Source organism: Notolepis coatsorum, assembly GCF_963971535.1.
Source record: "Notolepis coatsorum genome assembly, chromosome: 18".
Taxonomy (NCBI): domain Eukaryota; kingdom Metazoa; phylum Chordata; class Actinopteri; order Aulopiformes; family Paralepididae; genus Notolepis; species Notolepis coatsorum.
This window is the reverse complement of record NC_140182.1, coordinates 78,937,065-78,958,285: the sequence shown is the minus strand read 5'-3', so window position 1 is coordinate 78,958,285 and position 21,221 is coordinate 78,937,065. Positions and strand designations below refer to the sequence as shown.

Genomic DNA, 21,221 nt, shown 5'->3' with positions numbered 1-21,221 from the left:
TTGCCAAGTTGGCTAGGCATCTGCCATTCTGTCGCATAGTTAAATAATGGGAAAGGGTTGTTGTGAACCCAGAGCCATTCAGTAACTGTACTACCAGTCCAGGCAGGAGGTAAGAGGAATAACAAGAAATTTTCAAATTATAAAATGGGTAGCTCAAATTAAGCAATCTGATTGGTTCATAGCCATGGTATAATGAGCGTATAAATGGTATATCCACAGCTATGATTCTAATTCCTTTTCACATGTCGGTATCACTCCACGTTTGAGGAGAAAAACTAGCTTTGCGTTGGGCTGAACTACGGATCCTTAGCTGTGATATAATAACCATATACCATAGCCTGTCATGAGCTACTGCTTAAGTAAATAATATTTATTAAATAAAGGGGAATGGAACTCATGAACAAACAAGGAATAAGGCAAACAAAACAAGGCAAGGAATAAACAACTAACAAACAATAACTCAACTCTACTCAATAAGGAAAACCAAGAGGAAACTAAACAAGGCAAGGCAAAGCAACACAGCATCAACCATGTCACAAGACACAACCAACCTCCTGTGGTAAGCAGACCCAGGTGCGGAGCTTCCTATAGGTAGACATAGGCGGGGGGGGGGGGCAAGGGTTAATCTTTCCTAGGGAACCAAATGTGCTAGGTTCGGCCCTGAGCAGACCAACAGAACCAACAGGTTCACACACCACCAAATAATAATAATGACCAAAGGCCCTGAATGACTGTGACCTCAGGTTTTATCCACCCACCCCTTGATGAGTCAATCAACCAGGCGTTCAGGAGACTCTACACGAAGGGGCGGAAGCTACCTGAGATGAGGAACATAGACATTTTAATTAGTACCATAAGTGAATATAGCACTATATCAACTATAATATATTAGGAATGAGATAACTTACCTATACTTACCTAATGTTTTACATGGTATGACATTTACATTTATGTCATTTAGCTGACGTTTTTATCCAAAGCGACTTACAAGTTGTGTACAACAAGTCAGCAGGAAGGGTACAACTCTGGCAGCTAAGGGCAAGTAAGATTGTTCATCAAACAGTGTCGAACTTGAGTACTACAGTCTTGAGTGCATAGTACTAGTAGTATAGACATATTAGCATAGTAGGTAGTAATATAGGCAGAGTAGATTACTTAGTAGCAAAGTGCATAATAATAAAAGTATGGATATTACAATAAATAACAAATACAACAATAATAACAATGACTAGCCTACCTATGTAACACATTTGCCATCCTGCTGTTGATCTCCAATGTATCCCACATTTGTGTGACGTTATCCCAGATAACATAGCTTGTCATCCAATTTCCGTTGATATTAAATATCAACGGAAATTGGATGACAAGCTATGTTATCTGGGATAACGTCACACAAATGTGGGATACATTGGAGATCAACAGCAGGATGGCAAATGACAAGAGCCTGTGTTTAAGTGGGGAATCAACATGTTTCATACTGTGGCAACCAGGGCAAAGGTAAAATTTTTACCTTTGCCCTGGTTGCCACAGTATGAAACATTCTGATTCCCCACTTAAACACAGGCTCTTGTCACCTAGGCCTGTCAACATTTGAGAAACAAAGTAGGCCTGGACAAATGACACCTCGTCATTTTAGATTAAAATGTATTGTCATCATACAGCACAAGTACAGTACAACGAAAATAAGTTTGGCATGCAAATGTAACAGTAAAGTGCAACAGTAATATACAATGTACACGTGACTAAACTAGGTATAAAATATATAAATGAGTACTACTGAGTAATAGTGCTAAGCAGATGTATGTACAGAGTTGTAGTATGGCTGCATTTTTTATATATCGCTTTTATCCAAAGCGCTTTACAATTTGTTCCTCACATTTTACCCATTCACTCACACATTCACACACCGATGGCGGAGGCAACCATGCAAGGTGCCAACCTGCTCATCGGGAGCAATTAGGGGTTAAGTGTCTTGCTCAAGGACACTTCAACACACTGCCCGGGAGGAGTAGGAATCGAACCGGGAACCTCCGGATAACCAGATGACTGCTCTACCTACCCACTGTCGCCCCCTGTATTAATATGTACAGTGGTACAGGTATAAATACACTATGGTATTAAGTTATACTGGCCAGCAGCGTAACTAGTAAGAGTAGGTAATAAATATGTACAGTACAGATATAGATACAGTATCCAGATATGTAATAAGGATTATGCAGGTATGTACAGACAGATGTGGATAGATATATTTACGGTAAGAGTAAATATATGCGGTATAAACAGCATTATTGTACATGCTATCATACAGAGTTAAATATGGGTTATATGCAGGTGTATATAGGAATATAATATGCAGGTATATTCAGACAGATATGGATATATGTGGTAAATATAAATATATAAATGTATATACGTTGTATACAGCACAATTGTACATGATATCATACATTAGTTATATGGGTAGACATAGTATAAACTAAAGTAGGTAGATAATCTAACTTGAATTCAATATTCAGCTATAGAGGCCTACGCTTCCCACAATGCCATGGTCTCTAAAACCATGAATCAGCGCGCGCGCCTGGAGAGCTCGAGCTCGAAGATGAGCAAGATGAGCAGGAGCGCGTGACGACACTGTGTGGTCGAAGCCGTTAGAGAGTAGCTGAGATGTCTTTACCGAACACGCACACTGATATCATAAACCGGAGGAGAAGGACGACTATCGATAGCCAAGGTGATGATACTTCTATTATTGTGACAGAATGGCGACTTATACAATGACAATTTTTTTTTTTTTTTTTTTTACATAACACGGTCGCCGACCATGTTTTGTAGCGCTATAAATAAACGCACTCGCTTTGCACCTTGCAGCGAGTAGGTTTCGCGTTATTTAAAATAATATGCAGCTTTATTGAAATACATTTATATTTCACAATAGCTACTGAGGAAACGTGTGATGTATCGAACGGTATCCCATTCCCGACCCGTTGATCACGATACGTTTGTTATTACGTTACCGACCGTACCTGCACGCGGAGGCTGTGTGACGTACAGACGTAGATGCAGCTTTGCGTAGAAGTGTGATTTACCTGTACTGCTCTGTGCGTGTGTGCGCGCGCGCGCGGTGACAACTGTGTCAAAATTAAAAGGGCTGTTTAAAGGAGTCTCTCTTCGAGGTCTACTCGAGTCCCTTGACGTCATCTGAGTGATCTGACTTCTTTAAAAGCGAGTGTTAAAACAGCACCAATCTGAATGATGTACAGGCTATTAAGTTAACTGACAGGATCAGGTTGTTCAAGCAACAACAACCAAAGAATTAGGCCTACATTTGTAATTAAAGAGATTTATTACGCCACAAACAAGGACAAGACAGAGAAGAGCCGTGAAGTGTCCCTAGTCAGTCCTAAAGCAACAGCATTCATTAGATTAGATTCGATTCGATTAAAAAAGTACAGTACAAAAAAAGAAGTTTGGCATCCAACCAGAGTGCAAACAGTAACGTGCAATAGTAATATACAATGTACAGTTGATTAAACTGGACATAAAATATATAAATTAGCCTAGTACTATAAGTAATAGTGCTAATAAGATGTGTGTACAGAGTTGTAGTATTAATATGTACGTGATACAGGTATAGAGACACTATGGTAGTAAGTTATACTGGCCAGCAGAGTAACTAGTAAGAGTAGGTAAGGGATATGTGTAACGGATGGTATCGTGAAGCGCAGTCAAGAAGGGCTGGGGTGAGTAGCGGTGCTATGGGTTAAACTCACTCTCACATCCTCAAAAGACAGATAGACACGTTGCGAAGTAGTGAATTCACCTCTTGGTATAGCGGTCTGTGTTGTTGCCTGCGGTGTGGGAGACCGGGGTTCGACTCCCACTCGGGGCATCGAAGTGGGTGGAGTGGAGTGAGTTTGAGAGGGTGAGTGTAACGGATGGTATCGTGAAGCGCAGTCAAGAAGGGCTGGGGTGAGTAGCGGTGCTATGGGTTGAACTCACTCTCGCATCCTCAAAGACAGATAGACACGTTGCAAAGTAGTGAATTCACCTCTTGGTATAGCGGTCTGTGTTGTTGCCTGCAGCGTGGGAGACCGGGGTTCGACTCCCACTCGGGGCATCGAAGTGCCTTGGGTGGAGTGGAGTGAGTTTGAGAGGGTGAGTGTAACGGATGGTATCGTGAAGCGCAGTCAAGAAGGGCTGGGGTGAGTAGCGGTGCTATGGGTTAAACTCACTCTCACATCCTCAAAAGACAGATAGACACGTTGCGAAGTATGAATGAATGAATGAATGAAAACTTTATTAACAGATTGCAGAATGGGTACAGTGCAGTACAGCTCAATACATACAATTGTTAAGGGGATGCAGACCAGAGAAAGACTTTCGTCTTGTTTCCACCAGGGTCCCCCATTTCCAATTCATCGTAACATATATGACATACATGACATACAGATAGACAGTACTGCTACATCTATACATTTATGACATACCAGATTTGCAATTACAGTACTGTATTTGTGATACAAAAAGAGTCCAGAAAGAAAAGAGTATATACATTAGGCGTAGAAACTGTACATTGGATTGGGTAGGTGGGGGTGGGACTGTACATTGGAGGTGGTTGGGGGGGGGGGGGGGTGTTGGCGGGGGTTGTGTTCGGACATTTACAGGGGCCAGTTTCGAGTTGCAGTCTCCCTTAGGTGTTTTTTGAGAGTGTTTTTGAAAGTGGGTAGTGATTCACATTCCTTTACAGCTTTGGGTAGGGCGTTCCACATTGATGTGGCATAATTGCGAAACGTGTTTAGTCCCTTGTTTGAGCCGAATCTGGGTTTAACATGATTTGTGGAGCTCCCTCTGGTGTTGTGATCGTGGTATTCACTGACCTTTGGGAAGTATTTAGTCATGTACATGGGTACCTTGTGAATTCACCTCTTGGTATAGCGGTCTGTGTTGCCTGCGATGTGGGAGACCGGGGTTCGACTCTCACTCGGGGCATCGAAGTTTAAGGTGACGTTGTCACAACCGTTACATATGTACTGATATAGATATAGTATACAGATGTGTAACAAGGATTATATGCAGGTATGTACAGACAGATGTGGATAGATTCAGGATTCAACATGTGTAGCTTCCTCTTTTAAAAAGGACCAATACCTAGTTTGAGCCTTTCATTTCCTCTTTCTGTCTTTCAGTCTTTCAGCCTGCCTCCTGAAATGTACCCAGAAGTAGCCTATGGATCCAAAGCTGTGAACATTATTGTCAACATACTCTAAAACGTATCAGTATTTGTGAGAAAAGCTTTGCCTGGGATTATGAACGGACACAGAGGAGGACCTGCTGTCTAGTCACGCCTGGGTCTATAACAGAGAGACACGTTTTAAAGGTCACAGAAGAGTCGAGACAGAAACATACAACCTTACATCACTAGTCCTACTGACTTGGGGGTATTGCCTCACTACAAAGATAAGATAAGATATTCTTTTATTGATCTCCTTGGGTGAAATTCGGGTGTTGTCATAGCAGCATGGGGAGAGGGGAGGGGAGGTACAGGTATGGGCAAGGTAATAGTATAAGACAAATATAGGCAACAAATTACATCTGAATATACAAATAACAGTGTAAACAAAGGTGCAGATGATGGTTTGTGTGCCCTATTGGTTATATTATAAGTTACAATAAATATAGGCGATAAAGAATTAGAATCTGAATATATGCTATGAGTAAGAGTAAAGGTAAACAGTATACACAAGGTGCAGTCTACACAAGGTACCCTAACTGGCGCGATATACGCCATACATTGTAGTCCGTGCAGGTTTTGGTGGTTTCTTAAGCTGCAAGGGCCCACATGTGGGCCCTTTTGAGGACGATTTGTCCACCGGCACTTTGGCGACCTCTAGTGGGTGTGCATATTTTGTAATACAATATATATATCGAATTGAAGGCTTATTTGTTGCCTGTCCATAGCGACAAAATCCGACAAAATCCGTTCAGCGGTTCTCGAGTTACATGCCGGTATTTGAGGCTTGTGCAAATTACACGGTATTGCGCAAAATACCACTCCCAACTCTTGGGGCTCTAGTTCCGTCAATCATTTGGCGATCTCGAAAATGATTATGGAGAGTTGTAGCCAATGAGTGTGGCTTTCCAATGATACCCCACGTGGGGATGTATGAATCTAAAAAACTAAAGAAAACTAACAAGCGAAAACAGGAAGAGAAAAACAGCCGAATTAATTGAAGTCTATGAGAAAAGTTTTTCTTTTGTACAGTTTACCAAAATCACTCCTAATCACTCATTTCTGAATGGATCTTTATGACATTTGGACATGTACTACATAAGGCTTCAGGCTATGGGTACGTATGGATTTGTAAGCCATACTACCTCTGGACTACTAACTACTACAGAAAAACTTGAGTAACAAGCTTTTCTACAACTTTCAAAAGAGACCAGGCTCATGCATGTGCTATAAGTATAAAGTATGTTGTTTTGGTTTGCAAAAAAAGTATGCAGTCCTCAAAAACTAAAACTAAAATGGCCAATTTTGGGGGCGCAGGTTAACCGGTTAAGAGTCAGACACACTTAGTGGTCAGACAATCCTAATAGTTCTCGAGTTCTGCAGCTGTTAGTTCTCCATGGCATAGCGTAGCTTTCTCTTCAAACTTGGCTTATTCCTTTAAGAGAAACGCTCTGGAAATGACTGGGGGCTTCATCCCTGTCTCTAACTTGAAGCCATGCCTCTGGTTTGTCCAGACCAGAGTATTATGCTGCGGTGAACAAGCCCAGCTTTTGTCCGTATGTCTGTCCGTGGGTGTAGTCAGGTCAGCCTAATCAGAAACAGCATTCTGACACTTCCCAATAATACTGAGCAAAAGGACACTGATGCACACAGATCATTACGGTAATGAAATGTCCGGGTCACATCGGGTCACATGAATCTTTAAGGAAGTTTAGCAGTTTCAGGCCCCCAACATTTATCTCTCTTAAAAGTCATACTTTTAGGCATTTTCTGTCAATAAATCATTTATAATTAGATTATGAATATGCCAAGTCCTTGTCGTTGGGAGGAGAATGATAGAACAAAGACGTGTCTCTCAAATACTGATATGTTTTAGAGTATGTTGACTATAACGTTCACAGCTTTAGATCTATGAGGATCTACAGTACAGCACCCTTCTGCTAAGAAACCGTTGTACTGTACTCTTATTGTACTGTATTAAAACAGAGGGGAACAATGTAAGGGAGGGAGGTCTGTGTTTACTGGGTGTGAATAACACCACAAATACTGGTGAATTCAGAATCAGAATCAGAAAGGTCTTTATTGCCAAGTAGTTTACACATACAAGGAATTTGATTTGGTCGCTTGGTGCGACATTAACAGACAGACAATTACGGTAGAATAAAATAAAAGGTAGAATAAAATAGAATGGATAGACTAAATTAAAATAGAAGCACAATAGAATAATAGCCTAATATAATTGTAAAATAAAATAGGCCAGGGCTGTACAATTGTGCACAATGTGGTCAAGTATATACACTAATTAGAATATAAATAACAATACAGTGGGATGGAATATTTTTTTTTGATCCATTGCCGGCTGCAATGTGGACTAAGTCATACATAGCACAAGTTCCCTCCGGTACTTGAGGTAACAGCAGTCGCATCTTTTCACCTGCACAGCGCAATCTCTCAGTGGCGAGGAGTAACGCGTGGGAGGCTCACGCTGCCCCCGACACTTCCTGATTCTACTGCGCAGGCGCACCAACCGACCTGTAGGAGTCGCTGTCCACAACGCCCGATCCCCACCCATCAGTTTCCCACCCCCTAATACGGCCAATGTGTATTAGTACGGACGACCAGCTAAACTGAAAGCAATGTGGAGCGCTGGGCTCGAACAGGCGAGCCCAGCGTCTCCAGTATTCGTGGTGAGCGCCTTGCCCACTACGCCACGTAGCCGCCCTAGTGGGATGGAATATTTAACAAGGCTGTCCAATTGAGCAGTAATGTGCAAAAGTAATTAATCTTAATCTTAATCTTAAAGGAGCAATAGTAATATACGTACAGGTGAAATGGGTATAAAATATATAAATTAGTGTACTATTGAGTAATAATGCTAATCAGATGTATGTACAGAGTTGTAGTATTAATATGTACTATCCGAGCTCCGGGAGGGCCATCAAGGAGAAGCCACCTATTCTCAGTCCTTGCCCCACAATGGTGGAACGAACTGCCCACCACAGTTAGGACAGCCAAAACCGTCCAGTCTTTCGCCGTCGACTAAAGACGCACTTCTTAAACCATTATCTGAAAAAAAAAAAAAAATATATATATATATATATATATATATAAAAAATAACAATAATAATAATTCTAACCCAACACAATCCCAATATACTAACCTACACTGTAGCACTCAACACTTTGATGAACATTGTTACTCAGCTGATAGAGTTGTGCCCTTCCTGATGACTTGTCGTACAGAACTTGTAAGTCGCTTTGGATAAAAGTGTCAGCTAAATGATTAAATGTAAATGATGTACAGTGATACAGGTATAAAGTAATCTCATGATGATTAATCTTAAAGGAGTACTTTGACATTTTGTTGACATTTCAGTTGATAATTTCTCTTCTCTTCAATGTTTATGTTAACACAAAGTTTGTCCTTCAGTTTACCAGAAATGGTAGGTTAGCTTCATTAGCATTCACCAATGAAACTGGTGCTGCAAGCTAGTATGGTCCCGAAAAGTTGTGTTGGTTTATATCTTTTTTGTATATTTGTACACAGATTAATCTAAAGTTATAGGACCCCATGGAGCATTTGTATACTTTAGACTTGGGCTATGTATAGATGAATGGTAAATGGTGCATTTATATAACAGATTTTATCCAAGGCGCTTTACAATTTTGTTCCTCACATTCACCCGTTCACTCACAAATTCACACACTGACGGCGGAGGCAACTATGCAAGGTGCCGACATGCTCATCGGGAGCAATTAGGGGTCAAGTGTTTTGCTCAAGGACACTTCAACACGCTGCCCAGGAGGAGCGAGAATCTAACCAGGAACCTTCCGATTACCAGACGACCGCTCAACCTCCCGAGCCATTGAGGCCCCCATATTTATAGATATTTCTGTTAGTTTTTTTTAAACTCATTGTGGAACGCAGGCTCATTGAAACATATAGGCTACCAAACATATTACTACAGAAGAAGGGACCAGGACCACAACCGATTCCAGGTCCCAATCTGTACCAGGATGTACACTAGAGGACTCTTTAACTCTGGGTTTAAAGTGGGGAAAAAACATTGACTACTGTAGGTGAAGAAGACGATCCAGATTGATTTGATCTATTGATTCCGCCTCAGTCACAAAGGGGAGACGTAGATAGTGAGGAGGAGATACGCTATAGTTAGACTTTTGAGCCTTGAGAGAGGGATTTGAGAAAAGGGGGTGGAACCCAATACTTGGGATGTGCTCCTAATGTTTTGTACACTGAGTTACATTTTTCATGCTAATACACAAATATCTTTACAGAGAGCTGTTTAGATGTACACTATCAAACTCGTTTTCCAATTAAAATGTGATAAAAGTCTTTGTGCTTTGGCCGCTTTAATACCAAAAGAAATTACACACAGAATATTATGAAAATATTCCTTTATTGATCCCCTCTGGGAAATTCAGGAGAAGCTATGCAAACCCGCCACCTACGCTATTGGGAGGTGAGCTCGCTAACCACTAGCTTAGGGAACCCTTGACCTCTGAACCATGATCTCCGTGAGTGAAATTTGTCCCTCTGGCCTATTTGCTATGAGCCACGTTTTCAGTGCTACACAATCGCTACACGTGCTATCCCGAAACCTTTGATAATCTGTACAGCTCTTAACTACCTCTCTTTCATGTCTGGTAACTGTAATTCTAAATCATTATGCATGTGCAATCACGCTCTGGGCTCGTGGCCAAAGTCTTGGCTACACGTTGATTCGATTCTGAAGCCTTTATTGATGTCCCGTGACGTCCCATAACAAGACTTGTCTTTTCTTATTTGGTGGGAGGGGGCTCGGCCTTGTATGACATAAAATCCATCTAGTTTGTTGTTTATTCTCCTCCGCCGACGCAGATTCCCAGGGGGAGCAGGACCCTCAGACGGGTTACCTTCCGGGGTCATACTGTGACAGAGTGTGTGGAGGAGGCCAGCAGCCAGATTTAGTAGACGCCAGCTGTCCCTCACCCTGCCTCTCTCTGCGCTGCCCTTCCAACAGCACTTCCAAATGTCCATCCACGTACACACGTAAGTCAGGGCCCTGTTCCATTTGGAGTTCTGTTTCAAGGGCACTACATCTTCATTCATCCCCGATCTGGCTTAGAATATGTAAATAAAGTACTTATCGATCACAGGAAAAAGGTACATATTGTATATTATGTTATATCCATAATATCCAAGTAATATATTGACGTATTTACAAAAATGTACAATGTGTACAACCCAGGGCACTCGCATGGGAGGCAAGTGCCTTTACCTCAAGACTACTGAGACACACTTTCCTCACCCAAACCCTAACCTTAACCACATTGTTACCTTAAACTAACCGTAACCATAACCTTAACTTTCTATCTTATAACTGTTAAACATTCAAATGAATTATCATCATGAAGTGTATACTTCTTCCTACTCCTTTTCGAACATGTAAATTGAGTTATGTTTTGCTTTTGTTTAGTTATTATTTAGTTTGAGTTATGTTTTGATTTAGTTTAGTTATTTATTTTGTTTGTATTCATTTACATGTTCGAAATAAAGATTTCAAATCAAATCAAATCAAATCATAGTATTGCTGTGTTTGTATCAGGGTGGGTGGGTGTTCTAGTCTAGTGGTGAGAGCACTCGCCCACAACCACAATCATTGTTGGTTTGACTCCTGGTTTGTTTTGGACCTTTGCCGATACGAAACGTAAATACTGTATATTACTTATGGCTATAACATAACGTACATTATGTACCTTGCTTCCTGTGGTTGATTAGTACTTTATTTATGCTTTCTGATGAGACCATGTTGCTTCATTGCATGGTATCAAGGGTCCCTTCTCATTCCAGGTCACAGCCATCATGACTTTGACGAGAGTTGGGCAGAGATCCACAAGACCACCATCCTGGCAGAGAATGAAGTGGAAGCCAACAAATTAGTCAACAACTACAGGGTATAGTCACTCACTCTCTCTCTCTCTCACACACACACACACACACACACACACACACACACACACACACACACACACACACACACACACACACACACACACACACACACACACACACACACACACACACACACACACACACACACACACACACACACACACACACACACACACACACACACACACACACACACACACACACACACACACACACACACACACACACACGGTTCAAACAAATTCAAAAGGTCCACACAAGAGCAATATCAATCAATACGAATATTTATTGAATTACCGGTAAGGCAAAAATCCAGTTTGATAAGCAAGAGAATGGTCATAGACAGTCCGATGGTCAAAAACACAAAACAGAAAAAGAGATTGTTCAATACTCAGGGTAGTCGTCCGGTCCAGGGTCAGTACACAAAGAACACCTACTCGCTTTCTCCTCACCTCTCACTACCTCTCACTGTCGCAACTCTGAATGCTCAATCTCTCTCTCTCTCAGGCCCCGTTTAGACGAGCGTTTTGTGAACAGAAACCGCAAAAGTCATCTTGCGGTTTCACTTTTAATTTTACGTTTAGACGAGCGTTTTGGAGTGGAATTCTCCGTGCAGACGACGCTGTAACGACGGAGACCCGCTGTCACACGATTGGCGCATATGCCACATGACGTGCTGTGAAGACCCGCCCTACTCTGCCTCTGATTCGCAGACTGTGGATGGGGAATGTGATTGCACCAAAGCAGAGTCACTCACAGACAGTGGGTCCACTCACGGGTCTCACGCCGCGGGACAGATTCTTGTGTATTTAACCCTTTCACTGCCACACGACAGCCGGTTGTGTGATAGTAAAGGGGTAACCTTCTGTCGTGTGGCAGTGAAAGGGTTAAAAGTACTGCCAATGTAGCCTTCAGGTGATCTCCGTTGATATAAGTCAGACATACTTGCTTTGTTTACGTCTCGGCTACTGGCGCATACCTGCTACCTGTGACGTAAGCAGTACGCGCGACCAGAGCCGTGACAACCCTTTCGTCATCGTTTTAACAGATTTATACGTTTTGATAGTTTAGACGAGATCGCAAAGCTTTTGCGTTTCTAGGAATTCCACCCTGGAAGGTAGTCTCACTTTTTTGCGGTTTCACCCTGTAAAAACGCCGTTTCCGTATAAACGAAAGGCACATCAGCAAAAATATTTTTGCGGATTCACCTGCTAGCGTTTCCGTCTAAACGGGGCCTCAATAACACAACTCCAACTCCTACTCCGCTCAACTTACTCCTGACTAACCAAGTGACTTCATAGTGTGTGTGTCTGGGGTGTGTGCACGTGAGATGTGTGTCAACTAATTATGCGCAGGTGTATTCTATCAGTACTAATCAGCTAGTGTGTGTGTCGGCAGTGTGTGCATGTGAGATGTGTGTGACTAATGCTGCGCAGGTGTATTCTATCAGTACTAATCAGCTACCTAATTGACTACTCCTCCTCTGGCAGACGTATCTCCCATCCTTCACATATCCATGGGAGGGGGAGGTGATCTGTCACATATCCCCCCCCCCCTTAGCTCCGAGCCTCTCGGGCGGACCACGTTCCCAGCACTTCTCTCCTGGACATGGCATCCGCATTCCCGTGTGCTGCTCCTGACCTGTGGATGACGGAGAAGACGAAAGGCTGTAAGGATAGGAACCAGCGACCCTAGCATTGGTGTCCTTGTTACATGAAAGCCACACTAGGGGTGCATGGTCCGTGACTAGGGTGAAGCGCCGTCCCAACAGATAATATTTCAGTTCTTCTAGGGCCCATTTTATGGCCAAACACTCTTTCTCTATCATGGAGTAATTCTTCTCCCAGGTGTTCCTCACCTTCTTTTAGTTGGGACAGGACGGCACCCACCCCAGTCTCCGACGCATCTGTCTGCACCAACAGAGATTGGCTGAAGTCGGGGGTCACCAGCACTGGTTCCGAACATAGCTTGTCCTTCAGCTGTTGAAAGGCCTTCTCCGTCTCCTCGGTCCACAGGACCTTGTCTGGCAGCTTATTCTGGGTTAGGTCGGTCAGCAGTGGGGAACAAAACGCCTGTAGTAGCTAGCTAGGCCTATGAAAGTTCGTACCTGCTTTTTTGTCTGGGGGCGGGGCCAGCTCCGGATGGACTGGACCTTGCCTGCCTGGGGCCGGATACACCCTCTCCCGATGGTGTACCCCAAGTAGTCTGCGTCCTGTAGGCCCAGGTGGCATTTCTTTGGGTTAGCGGTGAGCCCCGCCCCTCTCAAAGCCTGTAGAACAGCCGTGACCTGGCGTAGAATAGAACCTAGCCTCTCAATCAGTTCATCTACTCTGGGTATAGGGTAGGCGTCGAACTTGGAAATAGCGTTTAGCTGTCTGAAGTCAATGCAGAATCTCTGGGTTCCGTCTGGTTTAGGGACTAATACTATGGGGCTACACCACCCATTAGATTCGACAATAACACCTGCCTGTAACATGTCCTGTACCTCCTTCCTTACTGCTTCTCTCCTGGCCTCCGGGAGGCGGTAGGGCCGGAGCTTCACTTTCTTCCCGATGATCGTGGGGATGTGGTGGTGAATTACCTCAGTTCTCCCCGGTTCGGTGGAGAATACGTCCCTATGGCGCTCCACCAGCTCCCTGAGGTTGTTCTTCTGGGGCTTGCTGAGTTGGTCCCCCATGGGCACTTCCAGCGGTTGGTATCTGTGGTGGGGTAAAAGAGTACAACACCTCCCTGGCTTCCCATTTTTTTAGCAGGTTAATGTGATAGATTTTTACCGTGGTCGTCTCCCTGGCTGCTGCACCCAGTAGTTCACCGGACCCACCTTCTCCATTACTTCATAGTTACTTCCACTTAGCTAGGGACGTGCACTCAGAAGTGGGTACCAGTACTAACACTCTATCCCCTGTTTTGAACTCCCGGGGTTGTGTTCCCCGGTTGTAGACCCGGGCCTGGGCCTGCTGGGCCTTTGACATGTGATCCCTCACCAGAGGCCATAAGGTGGCCATCCTCTCCTGGATCTCCTCCATGTGATCCACCAAACTCCAGTGGGGTGGCGGCTGGTGTTCCCACGCCTCCTTGGCTATGTGCAACATCCCTCTCGGTCTTCTCCCGTACAGTAACCGGTGGAGGCCTGGGGAACTTCTCTGATAGAGAACATGAGATATACGGGAGGAGCTGGTCCCAATTCATCCCATCTGCTTCCATCACCTTTTTTAGCATGCTCTTAAGGGTACGATTGAACCTCTCGACTAGACCATCCGACTGGGGATGGTAGACTGACGTGCGCAGCTGGGTTATTTTCAGTAACCCAGCCAAATCTTTCATTATTCTGGACATAAAGATCCCGGTATTCATCCGGTATTCCCACCCTTGTGATCATTAGCATGAGCTCCCTGGCTATACCTTTCGATGCCATGGTGCGGAGAGGGATGGCCTCGGGGTACCGGGTGGCATAGTCCATGATCACCAGGATGTACTGATGGACCCTGGCGCTGCGGGGTAGGGGACCCACAAGGTCCATCCCAATCCTGCTGAAAGGCACAGAAATGATAGGCAGGGAGATCATGGGGTTACGTACAGTGGGTCGTGGAGCAACCATCTGACACTCTGGGCACGAGCGACAATAGTTCTCCACCGCTCTTTTCACTCCTGGCCTTAATCCTGTCAAGGGTCTTCTCGACCCCCAAGTGTGCACCTAGCAAGTGTGAGTGGGCCAGGCGCAGCACAGTATTTATATGTGGCCGCAGGGACGTGCACAGGACTTTAGAGGGGCAGGTGCTCAAACGCTGAAAAGGTACCTGTGTGTGTTTTAACCGAGCGTGCATAGCGCGCAAGCACGATTCTTAAGGGCCCTTTTCGGGCGGGGGGGGCTCCCTTTTTATGCTTTTTGGGGGGTTTTGGTGATCAAATATTGAATATTGAACTATAATAATCAGTGCAGGAGCTCACTTATCCTTGAAAGACACTTTTATCACTGACTTAAAAGGCCCATACATCTCCATAAATGTTCAGGGGGGAGGGAATAAGTGCTTACCCTACAGTAGGGCTGGGCGATATGGCCTAAATATGATATCACGATATTTTCTGACCTTTCGGCGATACACGATACACATCACGATGTTTTTCTTTTTTACCCCAAACAATTCATTATGAGGCTTACCAAGACAGTATTTGAGTTTGCAAGCTAACATTAAAGACAAAATAAAATACCCATGCATTTAGCATTTTTATATTAGATTTAGATTATTAGATTATATATTGCATATGAGATATTATATGATTTAGATATGAAATATGATGAATTGAAAATGGGGGACCCTGATGTAAACAAGACTAAAGTCTTTCTCTGGTCTGCATCCCCTTAACAATTGTATGTATTGAGCTGTACTGTACCCATTCTGCAATATGTTAAAGTTTTAAATCAATCAATCAATAAATAGCATTTTAGCATTTTTATGAAACTACTGTATATATGTATGTCTCTAAATGTTTTGATGAATTGAAAATGGAGGACCCTTATGTAAAAAAGCCGAAAGTCTTTTTCTGGTCTTCATCCTCCTGTACTGTATTGTACCCATTCTGCAACCTTTTAATACAGTTTTCATTCATTCATTCTGACGGAAACATAATCATTTTGATTGACAGTCGAGTCTGCCAATGACGTCACACCGCTTGCACCCGCCCTGCTGTTCTTAGCACCAATCGGCAAGCGTTATGACTTCCTGAATGTCCCGTGTGCTGAAGTGAACACTGAACATCAACAAAGCTACTAACGTTAGCTCCCCGCGGCCGTCGAGTAGGAGACCAGTGCTTCACAGGATGCTAAATGAGGCATAATGATTTTACTACAACGAATGTTATAATAAAAGCCTTTCCATACATCTGTCTGATTGAAAACTTTATTAACAGACCGCGGAATGGGCATATCTCAGCACAGGCTGAGATATGAACGAGTAACGTGTGGACAGATTGACGCGACACAATCCTCTTGGGCAAAACATCACGATATCCACGATACGTTGAAAAAGTGTATCGTTAATGAACTGTACCCGATATTTATATAATATCGTCATATCGCCCAGCCCTACCCTACAGACCCCAAGAAGTGCTGTATATTCTGTATTGTTTAATATAAATGCATTTTTTTATTCCAATCCCGATTTGTATTTGAGATTCCCAAATTGACTTCTTTGTGTCCCTCAATGAGTGTAATACCAGCATTCAACTGTAATCGCCACAGCAGTTTCTATCATCATCATCATCATCATCATCATCATCATCATCATCATCATCACATCGCATCTCGATATGTGGAGTGAAACTGTGGAACAGTCTAAATGTGGTGCTAAAGCAATGTCCAAACATGAGACAATTCAAACTGATGTATAAGGAAATTATGTTCACAAGGTACAGGGATGAGGAAGGGACTTGATATTCACGGGTGTTTACATTTTTATTTTGTTTTCTATTTTATTTCTTTTATACATATATAGTTTTTGTTTTTTTGTTTTGTATATATATATATATTTTTCTTTTTCTTTTCTTTCTTTTCTTTTTTATGTTTAAAATAGTACACTCATTTGAGTAATGGAAAAGGGGTAGGATTAAATAAGTGTATACTTCTTCCTACTCCTTTTCGAACATGCAGATTGAGTTGTTTTGCTTTTTGTTATTGTTTGTTTGTATTCATTGCATGTTCGAAATAAAGATTCAAATCAAAAATCAAATAAAAAATCACCACCCACGCTATGCATAAAATATATAGGTCCGCGGAGAGGCACGCTGAGGAGGCTGTGCAAACTGCAATGGAATATGGGGCATCTCTCTTTCTTTACCTAATATTTTTATTCTATTCTGACATTTTTCAGTTGGAAGGGCAGTCTATATGCGTAACGGTAAAAAAAGAAAACTTTTGGCACTTTTTTTATGAGGCTCAAAAAGGCAGGTGCTCAAGCACCCCTTGGGCTCTATGTGTGCACGTTCCTGTGTGGCCGGGGAACCAACAACAGCTCTAGAATAGAGCCACAGGGTATAGTTACATTAATTCATACTAGGGATGCACCGATCCGACTTTTTCAGTCCCGATACCAATACCTGGGTTTGGGTATCGGCCGATACCGATCCGATACCCATTGTTAAAAATTCAAAAAAGAAAAAAATATATAAAAAATTCCAAGTTAAAAAAAAAGATTTATATTCAAATATATTTTGTTTTTAAGAATTGTAAAGGATCACAAGTGTGTTTTTGATTTTTTTGTAAACAAAGACAGAAAATAAACTTCATTCATTCAATTAATAAACTGTATGCCTCTGTCACTGTGTGGAAGAGACTGGGATCATTCTTTTGTGCAAGGCAACATCAGTCTTGACTTAAAACATTACTTTCCTAACTTAGTGAAACTAAATGTAACAAATTAACACATATAAATGTACTGAATTGTTATTTCTTATTTTATTTATTATAATATAAAAAAATAATTAAAAAAATCCAATTTTCAAAATAAAATTCTACCGATATCCAATCCAGTTATTTTAGTGATATCGGCGGCCGATACCGATACCAATATCGGATTGGTACATACATACATACATACATACATACATACATACATACATACATACATAATGAAGAGCATTTCATAAAGAAATAACAAACTAGTCAACAGCTACAGGACATAGTTACATATATACGTAAATGAAAAACAGTACATTTTCCACAAACAAAGAGCTGTTCACCCCAAAATAAGACTGATGACTTTAAAATAGTCCATTTCACACGGTTAATTCTTGTGTTTCCATGCTGTCAGTTTGGTTTCAGAAAATGGAAGAGCCATGTGACAGAGCGTCCATTTGAAGCCAGATCAGATGTGGTGAAGGAGCTCTACTCTGAACTTAATGTCATTAAACCACATACAGGTGCGGATCTGAGCATGTGTGTGTGTGTGTGGGGGTGGGGGGGGGGGGGGGGCTTGTCCAACGTGTTGTTCCCTGATTGGATAAAGTGGGAACAGGATACCAGAAAATGTATGATCTGTTTACTGCAGAGTGGAGGGACTGGGACCCATGTTACTGACCAGACACTCTATATCAGTGATGGCTGTCAGAATGTAGAGCCACTTACAGCACCTTTAAATAACGTGTCTAAAGATCAGAGCTGGCTCACATGGAAGTAAGTCACTCCGTCACTAACCATGCCTCTCACTTGTCTCCCTGGCATCAGGTCATCTATTCACATGTGGCAATATAGCCTATGTGTTCCTCTTCGGCTGGTGGGTCTCTCTCATGTACTTCCTGGTCAGCATCCTCATGTTGATCACTATTGTTGGGTTACCACATGGTACGGACCGCTTTTTCAGCTTCCTTTTATTATTGTTTTATTACAGTTGATCTAGCATGATGATAATGTAACAAAGCATTGCCTTCATCCTCTCCTTCCTCCTCCTCCTCTCAAGTTTCAAGTTTTGTTTTATTTGTCCCTGTTCAAATATTTTAAACTGAAACTGAAATAAGGTTATAGTGAAATGCTTGGTTCTGTATGACCCTCCTGAGATTGTGCTTCATACATTCTCTCTTCTCAGGTAAGCTTTGCTGGCAGCTGTCGTGGTATTTCCTGTGGCCATTCGGCAACTCGGTGCAGAAGGTAAGAGTTTTGTATTGAGTCTCCTAGTCTCCTATTTACCACTAACCGAAACTTAAGCAGAAGTACCGCAACCTCTCTAATTTCAACACAGTCTCTCCGTGTCTGACACTTCTGTGAAAGCAGAAGTCTGCTCTTCTTCTGCGGCTAAAATAATCACATCGGACATGAACAAAATCTGCAGCAACGAAGCTTCAATTGGTGTTTTGAACACTGTTTCTAACACGTCTTCACCAGAATTGTTCAGCTTGATTCAGTCTTCGATGTGTATATTTGCATACTTTAATCTACACTGAGTATACAAAACATCAGTATAACTGTACAACATATATAAGTAAGTATATAGAGGGGTTATATGCAGGTATATTCAGACAAATATGGATATATGTATATGCAGTAAATATAAGAATATAAATGTAGGCGGCCGGGTAGCGCAGCGGACTAAGCGTCTGTCTACCACCGTAGAGACAGTGGGATCGAATCCAGCTGCGGTACCTCCGGCTTGGTCGGCCGTCCATACTGACACAATTGGCAGTGTCTCCGCCCTCCCAGACCGACGGTAGGGGGTAGAGTGCGCAACGACCAGAAAGAGGATTGGGAATTGGCATAACGACTAACATTGGGATGGGAGAAAAACGGAAAAAGGAGGGGGGAAAAGAGAATACAAAAAAAAATATATATATATATATATAAATGTAAATATAAAGTACATGCTGTCATACAGAGTGTAGATGTGTAGACTATAGTATGAGGGTAGACTAAAGTGATCTACTGGATGTATGTTTGTTGTTTTCATGAGATACGCTGGGAGGTAGAGCAGTCGTCTGGTAATAGTAGTAGTAGTTGTTCGGATCTTTCAAAAATGTTCTTATTTCAAACCCTCCGAAAGGGTCTGACAGGCACCACACAATGGATGACTCAATGGTTAGTCATTAGTTTGTTTATTTAAACAGACCAGTTGGGATAGTTTCTTTCTTTAGATACTGTAACTGTCCATAGGTTATAGTTATAATTCCCACAGATAACTGTCCATAGCTTGTAGTTATAGCTGACCATAGCTTAACTGTCCATAGGTCAAAAACCCGTGAAACGGAACAAAATGCACAGTAGCATACACATTAATTGAACATAATATTAATAGTTATATTATATATATTAATATACTATCAATACTACTATTGAATATACTGTATACACTATACATGTCATACATATTAATCAAACCTGCATGTCATGTCCCCTTTAAGAGTGGGTGAACGAGGGAGAACTACAATAACTACATTTACCAGAATGCCTGGCAATGTTTACTTCCTCCTCCGCATCTCACACAAGCTATTCAAACATCGTCGTCTCAAACACGGCGCAAACCCACACAACGGGACAAGACAGCATCTCTCATTCAATCGGAGCACACACACACCAAAGTTCCGCCACATGAATCTCACCGTGACGGACCGGCAAAGCCACAGACACTAGCTCAGCCGTGCACCATCCGCAAAGTACGCTAGCCTAGCCACAAGCTAGCGGCAAACATTCAGGCACAACATTCATTCATTTAGCCACCATCACCAACAACCCTGTGCACATGCAAATATTATCCGCAGGCTGCATTAGCAGCCAGCAGCCAACGTGATACATTACATTGTGTTTATATGTGACATAGCCAAGTTAATAAAGTTTCAATCAATTCCTGTGTTCCTGTCAATGCTCAGGAAATGTCAATGCTTTGGAAATTACTCAATAATCAACTAGGCTGCAGTAAAAAACTTAAAACCAGGTTCTCAAACATAAACATAAAGACGGACAACACGCTCATCACAGACAAACTGGATGTAGCCAATTACTTAAACACTTTCTTCACAAACATAGCCACAACACTGGTAAACAAACTACCCTCCCACTCAGGGCAGTATGGGGTAGAACACATAGTAGCATACTACAAGAACCTAGGCGTCCACAAAGACGATTTCAAACTGGAAATGGTAACTACAGATGAGGTACTCAATAAACTGAGCGCCCTCCAACCGAACAAGGCCACTGGCCATGACAACATCCCCTCCAAATTCCTCAGAGACTCAGCAGCCGCCATCACCCCAGTCATCACACACATTGTTGTGAAGGATCAGATTAAACCGAATATATATATTAATTTATGGATATATATTTAATAGTATTTGTATATCGTTTGATATCCCTTGTATATTCTTTGTACATATACACTGAATATCCCTTTAGTCTACTACAGCCCATAATAGTTCATTCTCTCATTGGACAAGAACCTGGCGCCAGCAGACAAGCCCCTTGAGTCAAGTTCAATAGTGCCGACGAACATGTCCCAACTAGCCCCGGTTCCGCGTAGGAATACGGCTACCGAAATACGAATGGTACTATTTGTTCACCGT

General features: G+C 42.4%; 1 protein-coding gene across 2 annotated transcripts in view; it reads left to right on the top strand.

Annotated features, from left to right (window-relative positions):
- Positions 1–2,602: 2,602 nt before the first annotated feature.
- The window catches only part of LOC311244890 (uncharacterized protein), a 77,569-nt gene continuing 58,950 nt past the window's right edge, over positions 2,603–21,221 (top strand). For both annotated transcript variants that reach the window (XM_084334579.1, XM_084334578.1), the window contains exons 1-6: positions 2,603–2,731; positions 10,110–10,280; positions 11,082–11,185; positions 17,990–18,098; positions 18,403–18,519; positions 18,761–18,822. In XM_084334579.1, coding sequence (XP_084190705.1) covers positions 2,665–2,731; positions 10,110–10,280; positions 11,082–11,185; positions 17,990–18,098; positions 18,403–18,519; positions 18,761–18,822 — 630 coding nt within the window. In that variant the 5' untranslated portion in view covers positions 2,603–2,664. The remainder of the gene's footprint in view (positions 2,732–10,109; positions 10,281–11,081; positions 11,186–17,989; positions 18,099–18,402; positions 18,520–18,760; positions 18,823–21,221) is intronic.